The sequence below is a fragment of the Mustela nivalis genome (assembly GCF_964662115.1).
Source record: "Mustela nivalis genome assembly, chromosome: 18".
NCBI lineage: Eukaryota > Metazoa > Chordata > Mammalia > Carnivora > Mustelidae > Mustela > Mustela nivalis.
The window spans coordinates 17,540,302-17,558,275 of NC_139037.1; the positions used below are offsets into that span (position 1 = coordinate 17,540,302).

Genomic DNA, 17,974 nt, shown 5'->3' on the forward strand with positions numbered 1-17,974 from the left:
CCAGGACCCTGAGATCATGACCTGAGCCGAAGGCAGTGGCTTAACCCACTGAGCCACCCAGGCCCCCCTGCAACTGATGAATTGTTGAACACTACATCAGAAACTAATGAGGTACCATGTGTTGGTTAACTGAATTTGAGAAAATTAAAAATTAAAAAACACCTTTAAAAATCATTGCTCCCCCTGACTCCAAAAGAAAAAAAAAAAATCTCTCTCAAAAGTCTGTTGATTAAGGGCATTACTTTGGGGTCCCACAAACCTGGGATCATAGCCCAAACTCTGACACTGTCACAGCTGTGTTACCTTAGTTAGGCAAGACATCTCTTCTCCTTAAGCCTCATTTTTCTTCTGTTTTATGGGGATCATAATCCTGACCCCACAGAGTTGTTGTGAAGGTTAAAAGTAATATGGAATTCTAGGGTTGGCAAGGCTTAGAAATTCACACACAATAGGGCACCTGGGTGGCTCAGTTGGTTGACCTTGAGCGTCTGCCTTCAGCTCAGTTCATGATCCTGGAGTCTCAGCATGGAGCCCCACACTGGGCTCCCTGCTCAGCGGGGAGTCTGCTTCTCCTTCTCCCCCTCCCCCTGTTCATGCTCTCTCTCTAATAAATAAATAAAATCATTTTCAGAAATTCACACACAACACCTCAATTTTACAGACATTCAGCAAATTAATCCAACAAGTATTTATTGGGCCCTTGCTACTGGTAGATGCTTGTCTGGACTCTGGCAAAGAACACAGGGTCCTGAGATAAGAGGCATGTTGATGCAGAGGGACTGGGTTCAGGACATTCAGCCCCAGTCTCTCCCATGGGCAATAAGCTATTCCAAAAAGCTATTCCATTTACAGAGCTGTAAATGTGAGACATACATAATGGTGAGACATATCACCGTTATGCTCTGGCCTGTGCAGATGTGTCCAGGGCCCTGTCTGGCCATCAGCTCACCCCTCTCCTCCAGCTCTGGGATAAACATACAAAGCTCTTAAGCCCCTGGCCAGAAAGCAGATTCCGTCCCCACCCCCATGCACACACTCCAGGTCACTCATTCCAGGGAAGAGCAGGGACTTAGGGAGCAAAAACCAGTGTAAAGTAGGTCACAGCAGGAGGATGGTAATCCCCTGGATGGCTGGCCAAAGGAGTTGGGCCCCAGCTCCTAGAAGCAGGCTGCTCCTGGCCACCCACCAAGAGGGGGGTGTGAGAAGACTTTCCCGGTCTGGATTCTCAGCATCATCCTTTCCAAAGTATGCCCAAGCTAGGTTAGGGGGCTGCCCCAAATGACGCATTCTCAATGCTGAGGTCATTCTCAGTCCAAGCTCTTAGTGACTATAACACTTCCTGTGCTGGGCTTAGAGATTCTGTCTTTGATTCCACATACTTCTACAAGTGTACTCTTTATACCCAGCCCTAAGTTGGATGCTAGAGACATAGAGAGGACCCCTGGGGAGTCCAGAGTGGAGAATTTTGACCTGGACCGAGATAGTAGCAAACCAGTGTTATTAGTACTGAGACAGAAGACAGAAGCTGTGTGGACCTGTAGGCTTCTGATTCAGGTGTGGAGTCAGGATTAGGAAGGAAGTGATACTGAGCAAGAAAAGGAGTTCACCAGGAGGGTATGGGGAAAGGTATTCGGAGTACAGAGAATGAATATACAAAGACCCAAAAGGGTGAGGTGGGGGGTGTGCCTGGGTGGCTCAGTTAGTTGGTTAAGCACATGCCTTCTGCTCAGGTCTGATACTGGAGTCCTGGGATTGAGCACCACATCATGCTGCCTGTTCAGCAGAGCCTGCTTCTCCTTCTCCACTCTGCTGTTCCCCACTTTTGCACTCGCTCTTTCTCTCTGCCAAACAAATAAATAAAATCTTAAAAAAAAAAAAAAAAAAAAAACAACCTAAAGGGATAAAAGCCTGGCCTTTCCTTCTGGAAAATTCTGGTGGTCAGAGTGGGGCAGATGTGGGAGGAATTTCCTCCTGAATTTTCTCCTTTAGGCCATGTGAGAAGATTAGTAATGACTGGCTGGGAGATAAAAGTGGAGATAAAAGTGAATGAAGCAGAGGAGCAAACGTTGGGCAGACAGAGTTGACGGAGGTATCTGAGCTAACTGGAATCGGATGATGTTTGGGATGAACAGATGAAGTAGGGCTGCTATGCACAAGGATGGAGGTCTCTGGAGGCTCCTGTCACCCTGGAGCCAAACAAGGAAGGGTTCAAGTAGGCTTATTCAGTCCTGGAGGCAGCAGTCCCCCAGCATGGGCTTTAGTGTAAACCTAGTCTACCAAGCTCTGGGTTCCTACCCTGATTCCTTTGGGCTCCTCTTGTAAAGTCCTCTCCAACTCAGCCCATCTCTCCTCCACCACCTGTTAAGTCCCACATCCTGACCTCCCTTATCACTTCCTATAACATGCCCTCCCTGATGCCAAGGACTGAGTAGATAGATCCCTGCTCCAGGCTCAGACAGAGGGGAGTCGCAGGAGTGGACTGAATCAACTGTGGGCAGAACTGGCTTAGGTAGGGCTGCATAGACAATGAAAAGGAGCTTTAACTTTGGAATTGGTTCTAAATTTAAAAAAAAAAAAAAAAAAAAAAGGAGACCAAAGCAGAGGGGATGAGAGCAGAAGTCAGTGAGGCCATGGCACTGCCCACACAAGTCATGGGGTGGTGGGTTGGAGTAAGGTCCTAGAGGTGGTGGTAGAGGACTGATTGAGAGAGCATTTCACCCTTTCTGAGGACTCCTCCTTCCCTCAGGATTCTGCCCATGTGGATTCTTGCCTCTCTCCACCAGGATGAACAGGGTTTCCTCACACATCACACACTCATTCCATGCTTCCAGAAAATCTTCTGGGATTATTGAGGTCACATTGCATACCTCTTCTCAAAGGAGAAGCTTGGGTACATGAGAGGCCAGAGGAACCCTCATCATAACCCGTTTCTGCAGCTCTAGGTCACCTCAGGGACTTGAATATAGACCCAAACAGGGACTCCCCATCTCCTGGAACAGCTTCCCCTCAGGTAGACCAGGACACCAGAGAGGGAGAGGACAGAGCACTTAAGCTGTCTTGAAGGCTAAGACATAGTTAGCAGAGATGGCAGGAACATGGAGGCTGAAACAAACGGGATGGGGTGGGCTGGTACACTTCACCCCCTCACATGCCCATGGGGGCCAGGACAGGAGGGGCAGACTTGGGAAGAAATGCCAGCCCAAGAGAAGAGAGGAAGGCAATGCATTCCAGAAGATTTCAGGTCACCACTGTAGCTCCTAGAACCTGCACACGATGGAAAACTCTGCACAGCCAGCCCTGGAAAATGAGTATCTTTAAGTAGAAAGATTGAGTCCCCTGTGGTGGCCATGGGCCCTGCCCATCCATCCCCAGAGATCAGCTTCTGGAGGCTCCGCCCCAACAAAGCAGGGCTGGCAATGGCCAGAAGAAAGGAAGGAGCTTAGTACAAATATAAATACCTTTAATGAAAGCCAAGGGCACTGTGTCGAGCCCCAAGCGCAGCTACCAGAGCAGGGTAGGAGGCAGGGGTGCTGCTGCTCCACCAGACTGGCTAGGCCAGAGGCCCCAGGAGGCAGGCGAGCGCCAGAGCAGCTGCCAGCAGTGGGGGCGTTGGGGATGGGGTGGGTGCAGATGCTCTTGCCTGCAGCGTCTCCTGGTTGGTCTCAGGGCCTATGCCATGCTCCCTGATACGCACAGGGGTGCCGCAGAGAACATGCAAGTTGTCTGGGTGCGGGGCCTGGCGAGCTTCTTGCTGTAGGGACTCCCACACAGCAGCAGCCTCCTCTGGGCAGCGCAACAGGACTTGGGAGGCACAGACGTGGAAGTCATTCCAAGACCTGTTAAAGGCTTGGGGTTAGGGTAATTAGGTGGGGTAAAGAGGCTTTTGTAATGGGAAGGAAAAAGGTTCAGGCCCCAGGGTGGTGGGGGGTTCCCACAGTTAGGCAGGTATCTTTACACCTGCTCTTACCTGCAGACAGTGTCCAGCTCGCCTCCAAGGCCCATGCCGTCCCCCAAGCGGATGAGACACTCAGCAAACCCCTGGTATATGGTGTCACAGCCCCCTGGGCCCGTTGCTGCTGCTGCCAGGGGAGATACAAGGACTAGGGGTGGGGGTGGAGAGTGGTTGATAGGATGAGCAGCCCCGCCCCCCTTCAGCGCCAAGCCCCCAGGGGCTTGTTTACCTGCATGTGCTCGGGGGACGTGACTCAGCGTCAGAGGCACCCAAGGGAACCAACGGGCACATCTGGGGATCCACCTGCTTTGACTGCCCCCTAGGCACAACCCGTACAGGGTATGTGGAGAGGGGGTAAGGTGTCCTGTCCCAAGGGTTGGCTCTTCCTCTGAGCTTCTAGGGTCACAAGTCAGGTGAGGATGGTCCAAGTTTAAAAGTCAGAACATGGAGATGAGGGCTACAGGCTCCCTTAACTGTCCTGCAGGCTGGACAAACTTCACTTGACCATCCCACCCCCATACCCAAAGACAGGTGTTCTCCGCCAGGGAGAGCAGGAGAGGCAGGATCAGGATCCAGATCAGACCCTAAGAGAGGGCTTCAGGGGTCCCACGGCTGGACTAGGGGTCCCACGAGAGCCTAGGTCTCCCTTTACTGGAATGGGCGATGTGGAATTTTGGGGTCCTTTCCCCATGACTAGATATCAGGTCATGCCCATTTTGCATCCTGAAGCCACTGGCACGTATTACCCCTCCCTGAAAACGTTGCACCTCCACTCCAGCCTGGTTCCCAGGGCCCAGGAAGGATGGGCCTCAGCTCTCACACGCCCTATACCTAGACTGGGGAGAGGGTGTGCCACGCACCGCTAAGCCGGGTCCAGCACTCCCGCACTCACCAAGCGGTAGCAACAGCTGCAACAGCCCCAGCACACCGGAAGCTCGGGGCAGTCGCTGGCAGTGGTGACAGGAGCAGTAGCCGTGCATCATCCCCGCATCCTCCCCGGCTGGGAGCCTAGTGCTGGAGCTAGCAGCTTGGAAGCAGAGCCCTTCGGCCCAGCCCCCGAAAGAAAGGATTGTGATTGGATGGGAGCTCGGGGCGGGGCCCAAAGCCAGCTGGGCAGCCCCGCCCTAGTACTCAGATTGGCAAAGGAGGGGAGGGACCCCAGAGAGAAGAGCTGGCGACAAGGCACTTGCAGAGCTGACCTCAGGGCCCTTGTCTCAGAAATGGAAAGGGGACCTGGGAGAGCAGCTATGTAGATGAGAGTGGGTGTCCAGGCACCAGGCTTAGCCTAGACAGAGTTCCAACACAGGGAAGAGAGAGGGGAGAGAACAGAGACCCCTATCAAAGTTACACCAAAAGCACACACATACTCCATTTTATTCCAAAAGCATTTAATTGAATTTCTCAATATTTTTCAAAAACAAAAAGATCCAAATTGGAGGTAAAAAGGAACATGGAAAATGCAACTCAAGTGGTGTCACGATCTCAAGGGTCATGCTCCAGGCATGGCAGAACCCAAGAAGGCACAGTACCCACCCTGGGCCCAGCCTAAACCTGCTGGCTACCACAACCTGTAGACCACAGCCAGTGCTCTCCCCTCAAACACCCCCAAGGTGGGAGCCTGAGCAGGTAAAAGGGTAGACATGACCCTGCTTTGGCCTAGGCCTGTCCGCTGGCCTTCAGTGCCTCCCCAACTCTGAGCAAGGCAGGCTTAGCTACGGGAGGCTAGGGGTTACAAGGCCGTGCAGCATGAGGCTGAGACGTCGGGCCACTTTACCAAGTGAGTTGTGTGGCTCAGCCTGAAGGAACTGGAAGAGCTTCTGGCGCACCTGGGCCATGACGGAGCCCATGTGGTCCCGAGTAATGGGGTCACTGTGGTCCAGGTGCATCACAGCCTCTTCCAGGTAGCTGTAGTGGAAGAAAGAGACAAGAAACAGGTGGGCTCCGGCAAATGCGAGCGCCCCCTGGTGGCACCGACGCCCAGAGGGACTGCTGACAAAGGGTGGCCTCAAAGCCAGAGATAGGTGGGCACAGAAGGGACTGGGGGAGAAAAATTAGGAGGCAGAGTCAGGCAAGAGTCTCTGTTTGAACTGCTCCACCACCTCCACCCCAACCTGTCTCCTGATCCCTGAGTCCACTCACCTGAGCTTGAGATCAGTTCGAGTACCAAGGTCAGAGGCCAGCTGCTGGATGAGGGAAAGGAGCACAGGCTGGGAGAGTGGGCAGGGTGGCTGCCCAAAAACCTGCCCTGGGTCCACAGTTTCACACACATACAGCACCAGGTTCAGGTCAGCAGCTGTCAGGGCCTAGGAAGAGAACAGTGTTTACAGCCAAGATCAGAAGGGAATACCTACTTGGCTGGCCGTGGATGACCAGAGTAGGGTACTGAGGGCTCGGGGGGGGGGGGGTGCTCAGGGGCCCACAGACAGTCATAGAGAGCTGTGTTGTTACTCTAGAGGATCAGGAAAGGTTTCCTGAGAAGGGTGGTCATGAAGCAAGGCAGGCGTTAGATAGAAAGAAAGGTCCAGGAAGAGGGGAAAGTAGGGGAAACGGCCTGAAGCCAAAGGCAACCAAGAACAGTGTACTGGGGCTGGAGCACTCAGAGCCTGGCGGGTATGTGTGTGCACCCTGTCAGAAGACACCTGACCCTTACCTCGACCTACTGGCCGGCATACCTGCTGGAAGGCCTGATTGAGGTGGCCCTGCTGCAGCAACTGCAGGATATGGGCTTGCTGGGCCTGGCAATCGAGGTGGGCAGCGGGGACGGGTGTGCCAGCAGCTGAACGCATGGCCTGCATGATGCTAGACGTGACGGCAGCCTGTTGTTCCTTGAGTGCTACACTCACCTCACCCTTAACAATGCGCTGTACCTGTGCTAAAATGGACTCCTGTAGGCTGCAAAGGGAAGCGAGGGAGATGAGACAGACAGGAAGTCTAGTCTGGTGCTTTCCAGACCCAGCACCTTGCCCAATACCCCGCCCACACACCTGCCCACAGCCACGTGCAGCTGGTGCTGCACCTCAGCCCGAACGCTGCTAGACACAGTGGCCGCCATCTGCTCGGTGGCACCCTGCAGTGTGCTGACCAGGCCCCGCAGCTGGGCCAACACAGGCTCCCGTGCCTCCTGTTCTCGCGCCTTCCGGCTCTTCATGTGGCTCTCCAGCTGCTGCAAGTCTGAGAGGTGACCACAGGAGCATGAGAGGGCTGGCCGGGGAGAGAAGGACAGCCCCTCCCACCTTGAGGCATATGACCCCACTCACACTCTTGTGTGCCCAGTCGGAAGCTATCATTGATCTGCTGGAACATGGCTTGGCAGCTCTTCTCAAACGCCGGCAGCACCACACTCTGAAAGGCTTCACGGTAGGCAGCCTGCATTGGCCCCTGTAATGTGTCTGCAGCTGCTCGGGCAATGGCATCTGTCAAGTTCTGGGGGTAGAGGGAGAGCTGAGTTGAAAGGCTAAGCCCAAGCTGACATGACCAGGCCCAGCAACCACCAGCCTCCCTCATCTTGGGCCCTACAGCACCTTGGACTTCAGCAGCTTGGAGATATTCTCTTTCATGCTACCCTCCACGGCAGTGAGCTTGGTGGCCACTGAGTTGCTCAACTGGCCTGCCACTGGCTCCAGACTCCTGGAGACACCTGGGGCAGGATGAAGAGGAACAGGTGGAGCCACGAAAGGCAGCCTGACAGACAGGAAGCCCCACTCCCACCTGGCCCACCCAGAAGTCTCCATGCCGAACTCACACGGGGGCACCGTCTTCTTGATCTCATCCCGTATGCTGCGCTCCAGCCGCCCAGCTACAGCCGAAGACAGCGCCTGGGACAGCTGTTGTGTCAGCTGCTCCTGCAGCTGTCCACCCCGCTGCTGCCCCTCGGCCAGTGCCCGCTCCAGCCGCCGCTCTGCACTGCAGCTAAGGAACAGACCTGGGGCAGGTCCCACATCCATTCCTGGGCCAAGAATGCTGCTGCTGTCCCCACCCCTAAGCCACACTGAGCCATAACCTGTAAGGATACGCTCCTGCTCATGCCGCGACTCCAGGGCTCGTTCTACGTGGCCTGTGACAGTGCTCTGCAGGCCTTCCAGCTGGGTGCAAAGACGCTGCAGCAATTCTTCTTGGCTGTGTCGCAGCTCTGCCAACTCTCTCTGCTGTTGCCAAATTAGGGCTGGCCAGTCCTCAGGAGGGTCTGCCACCTGCCAAGAGCACCGAGTCAGATGATGCCCGCCTCACACATTCCCACACACCAGACCAGGGAACGGCCCAGAGTTCTTCCCCATCCTCGCAGGAGTCGTCCCAGAAATAGAAAGGCTGTTACTTCACTGACCTGGTGCTCCAAGAGCCGGGATCCCACAGCTGAGTCCCTGCCATGGACAAGAAGCACCTCAGGCTGCGTCAGGCAGGGGAGCCGGAGAACCACCCCTCTCCCTGGCCACAGGACCCCACCCCGTACCCGTCATCTTTCTTGCCCTTTCTCTTAAGCTTAGGTGAGGCTCGAGGAGAACCCTTGGTCTTCCAGTCCTTGGCCGGTAGCCGTGGAGTGGGAACTTTGGTGCCAAAGCCCCCTGCAGCAGAGGCAAGGCTAGCAACCTCATCATCATGGTCACTGGAGAAAGGGGAGGGAGAAAAATCAGCACCGACCCACTTACCAGCCCTCCCTCACGAGAGGACAGCATAGGGTGGCACCTACCTTTGCTCAGCACTGGCGTCCTGGCTGTCATGTTGCTGCAGCAGGTGATAAGGTGGTCGGTGGAAGGCCAGGCTCTTGTGCTTCTCCTGGAGGCCGTTCCTGGGACTGAAGGAACAGGCCAACTCAACAGCGGATGATGCTACCTGAAACCCCTCCCACCAGCGCCCACTCCCCTCCCACGTTCCTCACCTCTCTGCCAGGCTGCTGCAGGTCTCACGAGTAATGTCCGGTGCCGTAGGCCAGACCTGACTGTCAGAGGCTGTGGCCTCCTGGGTCAACGCTGCCTCCAAAAGGGAAGGGGTACTGTGCCGATCCCCATCCCCAGGTCCTCCATCCAGGCCAAGCTGGGAGCCAAGCTCGGGCCCCGGCCGGGGCCGTGGGGACAGCAGGTGGAGCGCTGAGGCAGCTGAGGCCATACTGTCTGGTTCAAGACCCTCAGGAGCAGAGGAGACAAAACCACGGGACAGGGCCTCAGATGCGATCTCAGGGATGTCCTGGGACAAGGCAGTGGAAGCTGAGGAAATAACATCAGGGGAGCGGGTGCGGCTGGGAGAAGCCTGGGGTAGCCCCAGGGGTTCCACTTCCTGCAGCTCCAGCGACAGTGCAGAGGCAGCAGCAGGCACCTGAGGTGGAACGAAGATGTGATTTAGACAGTGGGACGTGGGAATGCGGGAGCACAGATGAGGCCTGCCGTCTGCAGGGATGGGACGGTGGAGAAGGGGGATGCACATCAAAAATCCCACAGCCCAGGAGGAGAGGAAGTGGGGATGGACACAGGATGAGAAGCTGCCCTCCAGGGACCAGGGGAGGCTGGGATGACCTCAGGGAAAGCCCTCAGGCACTCTGGGAGGAAAGGGCCCCCAAGCTTCCTGCTACCACATACCTGCCACCCTGCACTTCATACACACCCACACACACACCTGCCCAGGTGCTTTGGGAGTCAGTTTGTCAGCTGGACCTGGGAGCAGGCTGGGCAAGAGGCTGCGTGGGCTTGCCTGCAGGCTGCTACTGCTGCTCATCGTCAGACTGCCGTCCAGCTGCAACTTGGGGCTCAAGGTCAGCTCCTCAGGTGGCCTGGTGGCAGGAAGGCTGAGGTATATAGCAGCCAGAGCCTGGCACCAGCCCCTGCCCTCCCCCAACTGTGACCCTCGCTTCACCTAGGCAAGGAGGGGTCCACAGCTGACGTACTGCTCATGGCAGACACAGCTGTAAGAGAGGAGGAGCTGGAGCTGGAGCTAGAGCCGGAGCTGCTGCTGCTGCTGGGGGACACAGCGATCTGGGGAGAGGCAGGGGACTGAGGCCATGGCCCACAGGCGGGGGATTCCTTGGTCGGCCTGCCCTGAGCCCCACCCCCTTCCCCCCAGCACACCTGCTGCAGGGAGGTGCTAGGTGTCATGAAGGCGTCAGGGGTCATCAGCTTGGGCTTCGTCTCACTGCTCAGACTGAGGAAGTCCGCGGGCGCAGGCAGCTCCACTATGCGTCGGGGGTCAGGCTGGGATCCTTGGGTAGATGACCCCAGGCCCTCAGAGCCCAGTTCAGGCCGAGACTCTCCAAATGCTGTGGGGAAAGCTGCCACTTGAGTCAGATCTCAGACCTTGGTCAGTCTAACCTGCCTCCCTCTTACACCTCACTCACTGAAGTCCTCATGGGCAGTGTGGGTGGGGAGCGGGGCCACCACATCGGGGTTCAACTGCGGCTGGAAACGGATCTGCACGTCCTGCAGTGCCCTGCAGGCGGAGAAGAGTGAGAATAGGAGAGCTCAAAGAGGCCAGCATCACGAGGGTGTGGAGGAGTACAGACAGGGCAGAGACAGGATTCCCCAACACACTCACTTAGTATGCACACAGAAGAGTTTGATGAGCACACCGGCTGCAGACTCCATGGCACCAGCTCCGTGGGTCCCATCTACAAAGACAGTGTGGGCAACTAAGCCCTGGTCCTCTATGCATCCATACTTCCCTACAGACAAACATGTTTCCTAAACCCTGAGCAGCTCACCAGCCCCTAGGCTGTCGTTCTCCTCCTCAGCAGGCAGCACCTCAGTGTGCCGCAGTCGGCAGCGACTCACAACCTGGATACCGAAGCTCAGCACGGGGTGGGTGAGCAGGAACTCAGAGATGGAGCTGAAGCAGGCACGGCCCTCTTCCTGGTTCTGCAGCAGCTCCATCACGTACAAGACCTGCACACAAGGGGCACTCACGGCAGGGCTAGAGGCCCAACACCCCTGCCTCCCTGACGATGCCAGCTCTGCCCCGGTTGCCCCACCACAGCCTACCTTCCGTTGCACATCGCTGAGAATAAGGTATTCGGCTGAGAGGTCCAGACAAACCTTGAGGCTGGGGGGCACACTCACTGAGCTGAAGATATCTGGGGAGAAGCTGTGGGGCCCAGGAGGCAGGATTAATGAGACAGAGAGTGAAAAGAACCCCCATCTGTCACCCTACTGCCCCTGCCCAGCCTCTGCTTACCGAATGGTCTGCAGGCAGGTCCAGGACACTGTGCACCACATCTTTAGCTCCCGATTCTGGTCAGCACCAGTGATGAGGAACCTCCAGAAAGGGACTCTGCAAAGCAGCAAGGCATCAAATCACTGGCTGGGCCCCCTACTGGAGAACCAAGGTCCAGTTCACCACCCACCTGCCTGCCCACTCACGCACTCAGGGTCCTGCTTCTTGTGGTTGTCACAGAACAGGAGGCAGGAAAGGGACCGCCCATCATGAGGCTTCCACTCATGCAGACACCTGCAAGAAGGCCGATAAGGAACCTGAGTGAATGATCTTGCCCTCACCTGGGTGGGGGGTCTTGGTCTCTCAGTCCCTGAGTACCTTGGCTCATCCTGCCCCTCGATGTAGATCTGCCAGAACTTGACAAAGCCATCATGGCTTGCAGTAGCCAGGACAGTCCCATCAGGTGAGAGGGCCCCTTCACTCAGGCACTGGGAAGAAACCAAACAGCCTTGCTTTGTCACCTGACTTGGGGTGGGAATAAGCCCTTCTCCAGTGAAAATGGTAGTGAGCTGAGCTGGCCCAGAGCAGATGTGTACATGTGTACGAAAGCCTCCCTAAATGGGAGCTGTACAGAACACCAGCCCCCCAGGGTGCAGCAGGTTAGATGTACACTCTATAGCTAAGGCTCACTTTGTGTTCAGAGTTCCCGGGGCAGAGTGCTGGCAAAGCCACCTGCACAGCTGGGGGCTCGGGAATGAGATGAGGGGCATGAGGAAAGGGGGAAGAATGGCGGGGGCGGGGAGTAGTCAGGGGCAGGCTTACAGTGCTGTGGCCTTTTACCACGATGAAGCCTTGCTTGATCTGGCTGACACGCACAGGCCAGGTGCTGTGGTTGGAGCGGAGCATGTCCAGATCCCACACCTCAGCCTGGAAGGTACAAGGTGAGCGTTCAGGCCCTGCCCACACCATGGCTGCTCTGAGCCCTTCTCTCTTCCTATGCCTGGCTCCCTTACCCGGTCCTCATGCAACAGAGCCACCGTGGGGCTGCCCTCCTCGCAGCAGTCCTCACTCTCCTCTGGGATGAAGGGGCACCAGATGATCCTGCGGAAGTGGTTCAGTGGTGTGCCCTCTGGCTGCTGGATGTGGACCAAGATCTCTTCTCTGAGCACGGTGTTAAGGGCTAAACAGGTGGATGACAACATCTGGTAGCCCCTGCCCCACCCACCTTTCTACAGTCCCCCATCCCACCCCAGGGAAAGGATACTGAATTTTGCCATTAACCAGAGCCAAGCGCCACACGAACAGGTTGCCTGCCTCATCCAGGCAGGCCAGCTGGGAGGAATTGAGGTGTGCAAAGGCCAAATCAGCCACGCTGCCTGTGAAGCCCTTGAGCAGGGTCCGCTCTGAAGTGCTAACACTGATCACCCGCACCATCGCCGAGCCGTTGTTGGCAGCTGGAATCAGAAGAGGAGGAGGCCCTGAGGAACTATCCAGGCCCAGGCAGCAGCAGAGACGCCCTGCCCTTGCCTGCCTCAGTGCCACTACCAGTCGCAAACTCGGTTTTCCCCCTCGGCTCCCCAAGGCCTGTCAGAGGTGGGAGCGGAACAGACAAGCCTTCTATCGTACCCTAAGGACTGAGTGGTCCAACACTGGATCTGCATCTCTGGGGCTTTGAGCAGAACACCTCCCTCCTCAATCCTGCCCCTACTCACCCCGAATGGCATAGGCCAAGAAGGAGTTGGACACAGCAATAAGGTTGCCATAGTAATATTTCTGTTCCCAGTCATACTTGGCCACAGGCTGGATTTTCACCTGAGAACAAAGGGTGAAGAAGGTCATAGAGGCTGAGGGCTAAGGTAGATCTGCCAGGGCCCAGTTGGTTTCTGGCACCCCGGGATAGGATAGGCCACAGGTGTCAGCCTAGTCATAACTCTAGGGGCCAGATTCCCACAGAGATCTGGCAGCTAACCCTGGCTTCCTGAGACTGAGGCACACTACCTGTCAAGGTGATTCTCACAGTAACTGGCGGCATGGGAGAAGGGAGGGAGAGGCTGACTGTGCCCGCATCCACCATACATGCCACAATGTCGTGGTGCCCACCTTGTTGCTGCCCCGTGCTTTGCTTGAGATGCTAGAGTCACTGCTGGCCACAATCTCCACCTCCTTGGCCAAAATCCCGATGCATGTAGAGCTGTCATCTCCTGTGAGGCAGCTAGGGGGAGGAGTGCACAAGCTTGACTCCTGTTCCCGTCAAGTCTCAAGGGGCAGGGTTGGGAGGGGAGAGAATACAAACACTCTGGTGAAGGTGTCAAGTCCCAGATGCTCAATTCTGCCTGACCCACTGGTCCCCAAAGCCACAGCTCCCTTTGCTCTCACCTCCCTCCTCAGTCATGGGCCTACTTCCATGCTAAAATGGCAGGCCAAACTTCAGATCCAGCCCACGCTCTTGAGTTTGTCCTTGCCCCTCATCCTAGTACAAATATGCCGTGGTTAAGTGCACCACCCCAAAGACCCCAAAATCACCACTGCCATTTCCCAAACACTCACATGACCTGCTTTTCCTGAAGGTTAATAGGTGGCATGGCACGGAGACCAGGCTTGTTTGCTGAAGTACCATCACCTGAGCAGAGGGGGTCTGGGACAAGAAGCCCGTTGAGATCCCCATTGTAGGCATTAGATGGGCGCTGGCTCTCTGCACTGGGACCTGGAGACAGAAAGGTCCACTCTGATGAGGTTGTTCCACCTGCCCACTGGCCTCTCCTCCCGCAGAACTTCATTTAAGAACCATGAGGTGCTCTGGGAACATTCAACTGAGGGAGCCATGTCTGTGGGGAGGAGGATGCTTGGTTCATCTTTTGTTCCATAAGCACTGATGGTTAACACAATCTCTGCCAAGACCAAAGACATGCATGTGGCTCTTCTACCTAAGGGAAGAGTAAAGCCATCAAGAACCTGGTGAAGCCAATTAATATTTAAGTCCAAATTAGCACAGAGGGACTCTGTACTAAGAGAAGGCATGGAAAGGGTCAGTAGAGACTTCATTAAGGAGGTCGATCAGAGCCAGTGTGGCTGGAACGCATAAATATAAGAAAGAGGGAGGGAGAACAAGTCACAGAGGTCTCAGATATGAAGCTTGGGTGCTTAAATTCTCCCTGTGGCACTGAGAGCCACACAGTTTTAAATGGGAAGGTAATACAGTCTGCTATTGTGAAAAGAATGACTGCTCTAGGGCACCTGGGTGGCTCAGTGGGTTCAAGTCTCTGCCTTCAGCTCAAGTCATGATCCCAGGGTCTTGGAATCAAGCTTTGAATCGGGCTCTCTGCTCAGCCCTCCTCTCTCTCTCTGTCTGCCTCTCTGCCTGCTTGTGATCTCTGCTTGTCAAATAAATCAAGTCTTTAAAAAAAAAAAAAAAAAAGAATGACTGCTTGAAGGCAGCATGTAGGATAGTTAAGAATTTAATTAAGATATACCAGTCCTGGGACGCCTGGGTGGCTCAGTTGGTTAAGCAGCTGCCTTCGGCTCAGGTCATGATCCCAGCGTCCTGGGATCGAGTCCCACATCGGGCTCCTTGCTCAGCAGGGAGCCTGCTTCTCCCTCTGCCTCTGCCTGCCACTCTGTCTGCTTGTGCTCACTCTCTCTCCCTCTGATAAATAAATAAAATCTTAAAAAAAAAAAAAAAAAAAGATATACCAGTCCTAAACCAAGATAGTGATAGATGGTAGAGAAGGGAAGATGGGCTCTTAAGGTATGAAAGGACACTGATAAGATGTGGGAGTAAGAAAGAAAGCAACCTGCCCCTCAAAGAAGTGGTTCAGAAGAAGCCACCTTGGGCAGGTAACTTCAGAAGAAAACGAAGGAGTTGGACAAAATGGAGAGAAACTCTAGGACAGGATGGGTAGTCAGGAAAAGCAGCATTTCATTTGTTTGCCATTAGCTATTTCAAACACCCTCACAGGCTCAGGCACCACCCTAAAGCTCCCAGGTGACAAGGAGACTAGGGGCCCACATTGAAAAACAAGGCAAGGGGCGCCTGGGTGGCTCAGTCATTATGCATCTGCCTTCAGCTCAGGTCATGATTCCAGGATCCTGGGATGGAGCTCTGAATCGGGCTCTCTGCTCAGCAGGGAGCCTGCTTACCCCCCTCCTCTCTGCCTGCCTCTCTGCCTGCTTGTGATCTCTGTCTGTCAAATAAACAAATAAATCTGTAAAAAAAAAAAAAAAAAAAGAAAGAAAGAAAGAAAAGAAAAGAAAAACATGGCAAAGTTCTGGTCACAAAACAGTCTGGAGGACATGGTCCTCCAGTGCCTCCAGAGGAGACAAGCAAGAACTATTTGGCAAATGGGACAATTAAGTACCAATCAGTATATAAGAAATTAAGTGGAAAACCTCCAGGCCACTTCATTTGGATCAGAGCCATTTTAGCTGCTCAGGGGTAAGCTGGCCACTCTCCTTCCCAGGCAGGCTATCATGAGGACAAACAAACAAGCTGCAAAATACCAGCCATGCCAGACTCTACCAAACCTTTGAGTAGTCTAGTCTGCACAGGGCTGATGAGCATGAGAGGTCCAAGCCAAGCTTACAAGTAAAGGGACCACAGACTCCAGGTCTGGGGCAAAGTGCTCAGTGGTTTCAGGAAGAAGATGGATTTTCCTCAGGTGGCAAGGGGTAGTTAAACCCACCCTATGTGAGCACTAGTGTCTGCTTCAAAAGCGGCTAGTATAGTATGGGCCTCCCAGCAAGTTTAAGTACAGGGTTTGAAGAGCACCAATTCTTAGCTGTGGCCACTGCAGACCCCACACCACAATCACCAGTCTTTCAACCACTACCACTTTTCACAGGTCCCTAAACCTGTCAGGAAACTTTGGTACCTTCACACATGCTATTTCTTCTTTGCAGAATGCCATTCCTGACACTGAATCACCTGTTTGTATTATTAACACCTAGCCTAAACATTGTCTTCTCTCTCAAATGTGTTCTCAGGCACTTTCCAGCCCTAACCTCACATACGTGGTCTCCATCACAGTACCAAAATATTCCTTGTCTCAGTGACAACAGCATTATATTACAACCTCATTAGTTCTCTATGTTCTGGGGGCTCTTTGGAGGCAGGAGCAGCTCTGAGGTATCAGCGCAAGCCCAAGTAAAGTTTAAGTGAATGGAAATAAACTAGGGCTTGCAGATGTTTGTAGCCTAATCCAATCAGGGCCGTGCAGTATGTGATTTGGTTAAATCCCAGAAAGGGCACAAAAATGGGGCGGGTCACCCGCCTCCTGAAAATCAGTTTTAGAACAGCAGGCCTGTTGTCTATATTCCAGAGTGAAGGGCAAGTTGCAGAGGGTGACAGTGCTCCTCAGCACAGTGCTTAGGTCTAGACCCAAAACTCTGCATACAGAGCCCAGACCAGGCTTCTGAACTATAAGGTAGAAGGATGGGGAACCTGAGCTAGTCCCAGGTACACGTCAGTCCCAGGACACGAAGGAGCCCCTGCGGATTCAGAGAAGGAACCTCACCTTCAGCAGAGACGCTGAAGGACGGCGAAGAACGGCCCGGCCCCAGGATAAGAAGAGATCTGCAACCTTGGCGGGCAAGCTCAGGAATTTACCGCTCCAACCCTCGTCTTACCTCACCAGCCGGGAAGATGCAGTATGGATCCTGAGGGACCTGCGGGACCTGAGGACTCTGAGGGCGGCCCAGGCCCGCGCCGCCCTTCTGCCCGCCAGCCAAAGGCCCACCCCCGCTGTCCCGGCTCACCCCCCGCGGGCCGGTCCAGCTTGAGAATGTCCCGCAGGTGCTGCGTGGCGTCCTCGATGTCGATGCTCGCGCAGGAGGAGGCCATGGGCCCCGCCTCGGGCGCCTCGTCCGCCCCGCGTTCGTTTCGCTGCCGCAGTGCACTGTGCAGCCGCGCACAGCCCTGCCGGGGCCAGACAGCAGGACACCGGTCACTCGATTCGGTCCACCCGCAGTCCGCAAACCGCCGCCCGCGCCGCGTCCCTGTACCCCACCAGCCCCACCAACCGCCTCCACTTCCGGCCCTCCGGAGAGCCGGCCCCCGGAACCTGCGCAGGGTGGAGAAGAAAGGTTCCGGGCTGGGGGCGGAAGCTTCGTCCCCACCGGACCCCTTGGTCAACGGGCGTTCCTCACGGCTGAGGCAGAGCAAATATCGAGGTACTGAACAGCCCAAACCCCTCTACTAGCCTCAGGACATCCTTTGTCCATTCCCCAAACATGGACTCCTGATGGGCCTGAAACTTGATCAACTCAGCCGCTCAGGTTACAGTCCCTAAGACCCTCCCAAAGAACCTGAATCGGTATGAGCCTAGGTTTCCCCTTGGGGAAATGGGGCAGGGCAACCCAAGGTCTCAGGGGAATCATAGGCCCAGGAATTACAAGGGCAAATGGTCAAAACACAAACATCACATTGTTCATGTCCCCCAGCATCCATACCCACCCAGGCCTGACACCCCCAGACAGGAAAAAGAAACCAGAGTTTACAAACACCTCTTTATTGCAGAAATTTCAGGCACAGGTACATGGAAGAAGCTGTATTGCAGAATACAGGGTGGTTTAAGAGGCACCAGGCATCTACTCTGTCCCAACCCCCACTCCCCAAACACACAGCATCCTAAATCAGTCCCACTGAAATCTCCTCAATTTATGGTCTGCCTAACTGTGGCGCCCTCACCAATCCTGAAACCCCTAAGAGGGCACCAGCCCAAGACCTGGGTTCGTTCTAGCTTGATTGCTATCTTGCCACCCAGGCTTATATCACCAGAGGTCTCAGGGCTCAAGGGCTAGTTCTGCAATGGGCAAGGCCTCTGTTCCCCAAATTGAGAAGCAGAAACTGCCCCAATAGTTAAGATTTCCTGGGACTTGAAGACAATGTGAAGGTGT

At 54.9% G+C, this 17,974-nt stretch overlaps 2 protein-coding genes across 10 annotated transcripts; both read right to left on the reverse strand.

Annotated features, from left to right (window-relative positions):
• Positions 1 to 3,443: 3,443 nt before the first annotated feature.
• Positions 3,444 to 5,049, reverse strand: NRN1L (neuritin 1 like). 4 transcript variants are annotated; one of them, XM_082711781.1, is made up of 4 exons: positions 4,845 to 5,049; positions 4,182 to 4,271; positions 3,968 to 4,100; positions 3,444 to 3,836 (listed from the first exon to the last, which is right to left on the reverse strand). In XM_082711781.1, exons 1-4 carry the CDS (start codon positions 4,933 to 4,935, stop codon positions 3,551 to 3,553), a joined length of 600 nt encoding a protein of 199 aa, XP_082567907.1. In that variant the 5' UTR covers positions 4,936 to 5,049; the 3' UTR covers positions 3,444 to 3,550. The 4 variants fall into 4 exon arrangements, with proteins under 4 accessions (XP_082567907.1, XP_082567906.1, XP_082567905.1 ...); XM_082711780.1 differs by lacking the exon at positions 4,182 to 4,271 and having other exon boundaries at positions 3,968 to 4,076; positions 4,845 to 5,040; XM_082711779.1 differs by lacking the exon at positions 4,182 to 4,271 and having other exon boundaries at positions 3,968 to 4,079; positions 4,845 to 5,039.
• Positions 5,050 to 5,323: 274 nt separating this feature from the next.
• Positions 5,324 to 17,176, reverse strand: EDC4 (enhancer of mRNA decapping 4). Of its 6 annotated transcripts, none has more exons than XM_082711774.1 (29): positions 16,835 to 17,176; positions 13,631 to 13,787; positions 13,184 to 13,295; positions 12,796 to 12,895; positions 12,348 to 12,537; positions 12,097 to 12,244; positions 11,906 to 12,010; positions 11,462 to 11,571; positions 11,294 to 11,377; positions 11,105 to 11,200; positions 10,912 to 11,014; positions 10,635 to 10,815; positions 10,469 to 10,541; positions 10,272 to 10,363; positions 10,006 to 10,193; positions 9,794 to 9,912; positions 9,557 to 9,710; positions 8,826 to 9,259; positions 8,637 to 8,741; positions 8,400 to 8,552; positions 8,274 to 8,310; positions 7,965 to 8,142; positions 7,695 to 7,850; positions 7,474 to 7,589; positions 7,210 to 7,375; positions 6,937 to 7,123; positions 6,625 to 6,844; positions 6,092 to 6,255; positions 5,324 to 5,857 (listed from the first exon to the last, which is right to left on the reverse strand). In XM_082711774.1, the coding sequence occupies exons 1-29, from the start codon at positions 16,917 to 16,919 to the stop codon at positions 5,665 to 5,667; spliced, it is 4,206 nt and encodes a 1,401-aa protein (XP_082567900.1). In that variant the 5' UTR covers positions 16,920 to 17,176; the 3' UTR covers positions 5,324 to 5,664. The 6 variants fall into 6 exon arrangements, with proteins under 6 accessions (XP_082567900.1, XP_082567899.1, XP_082567898.1 ...); XM_082711773.1 differs by having other exon boundaries at positions 10,006 to 10,205; positions 16,835 to 17,138; XM_082711772.1 differs by having other exon boundaries at positions 7,695 to 8,142; positions 16,835 to 17,138.
• Between the last annotated feature and the right edge of the window lie 798 nt (positions 17,177 to 17,974).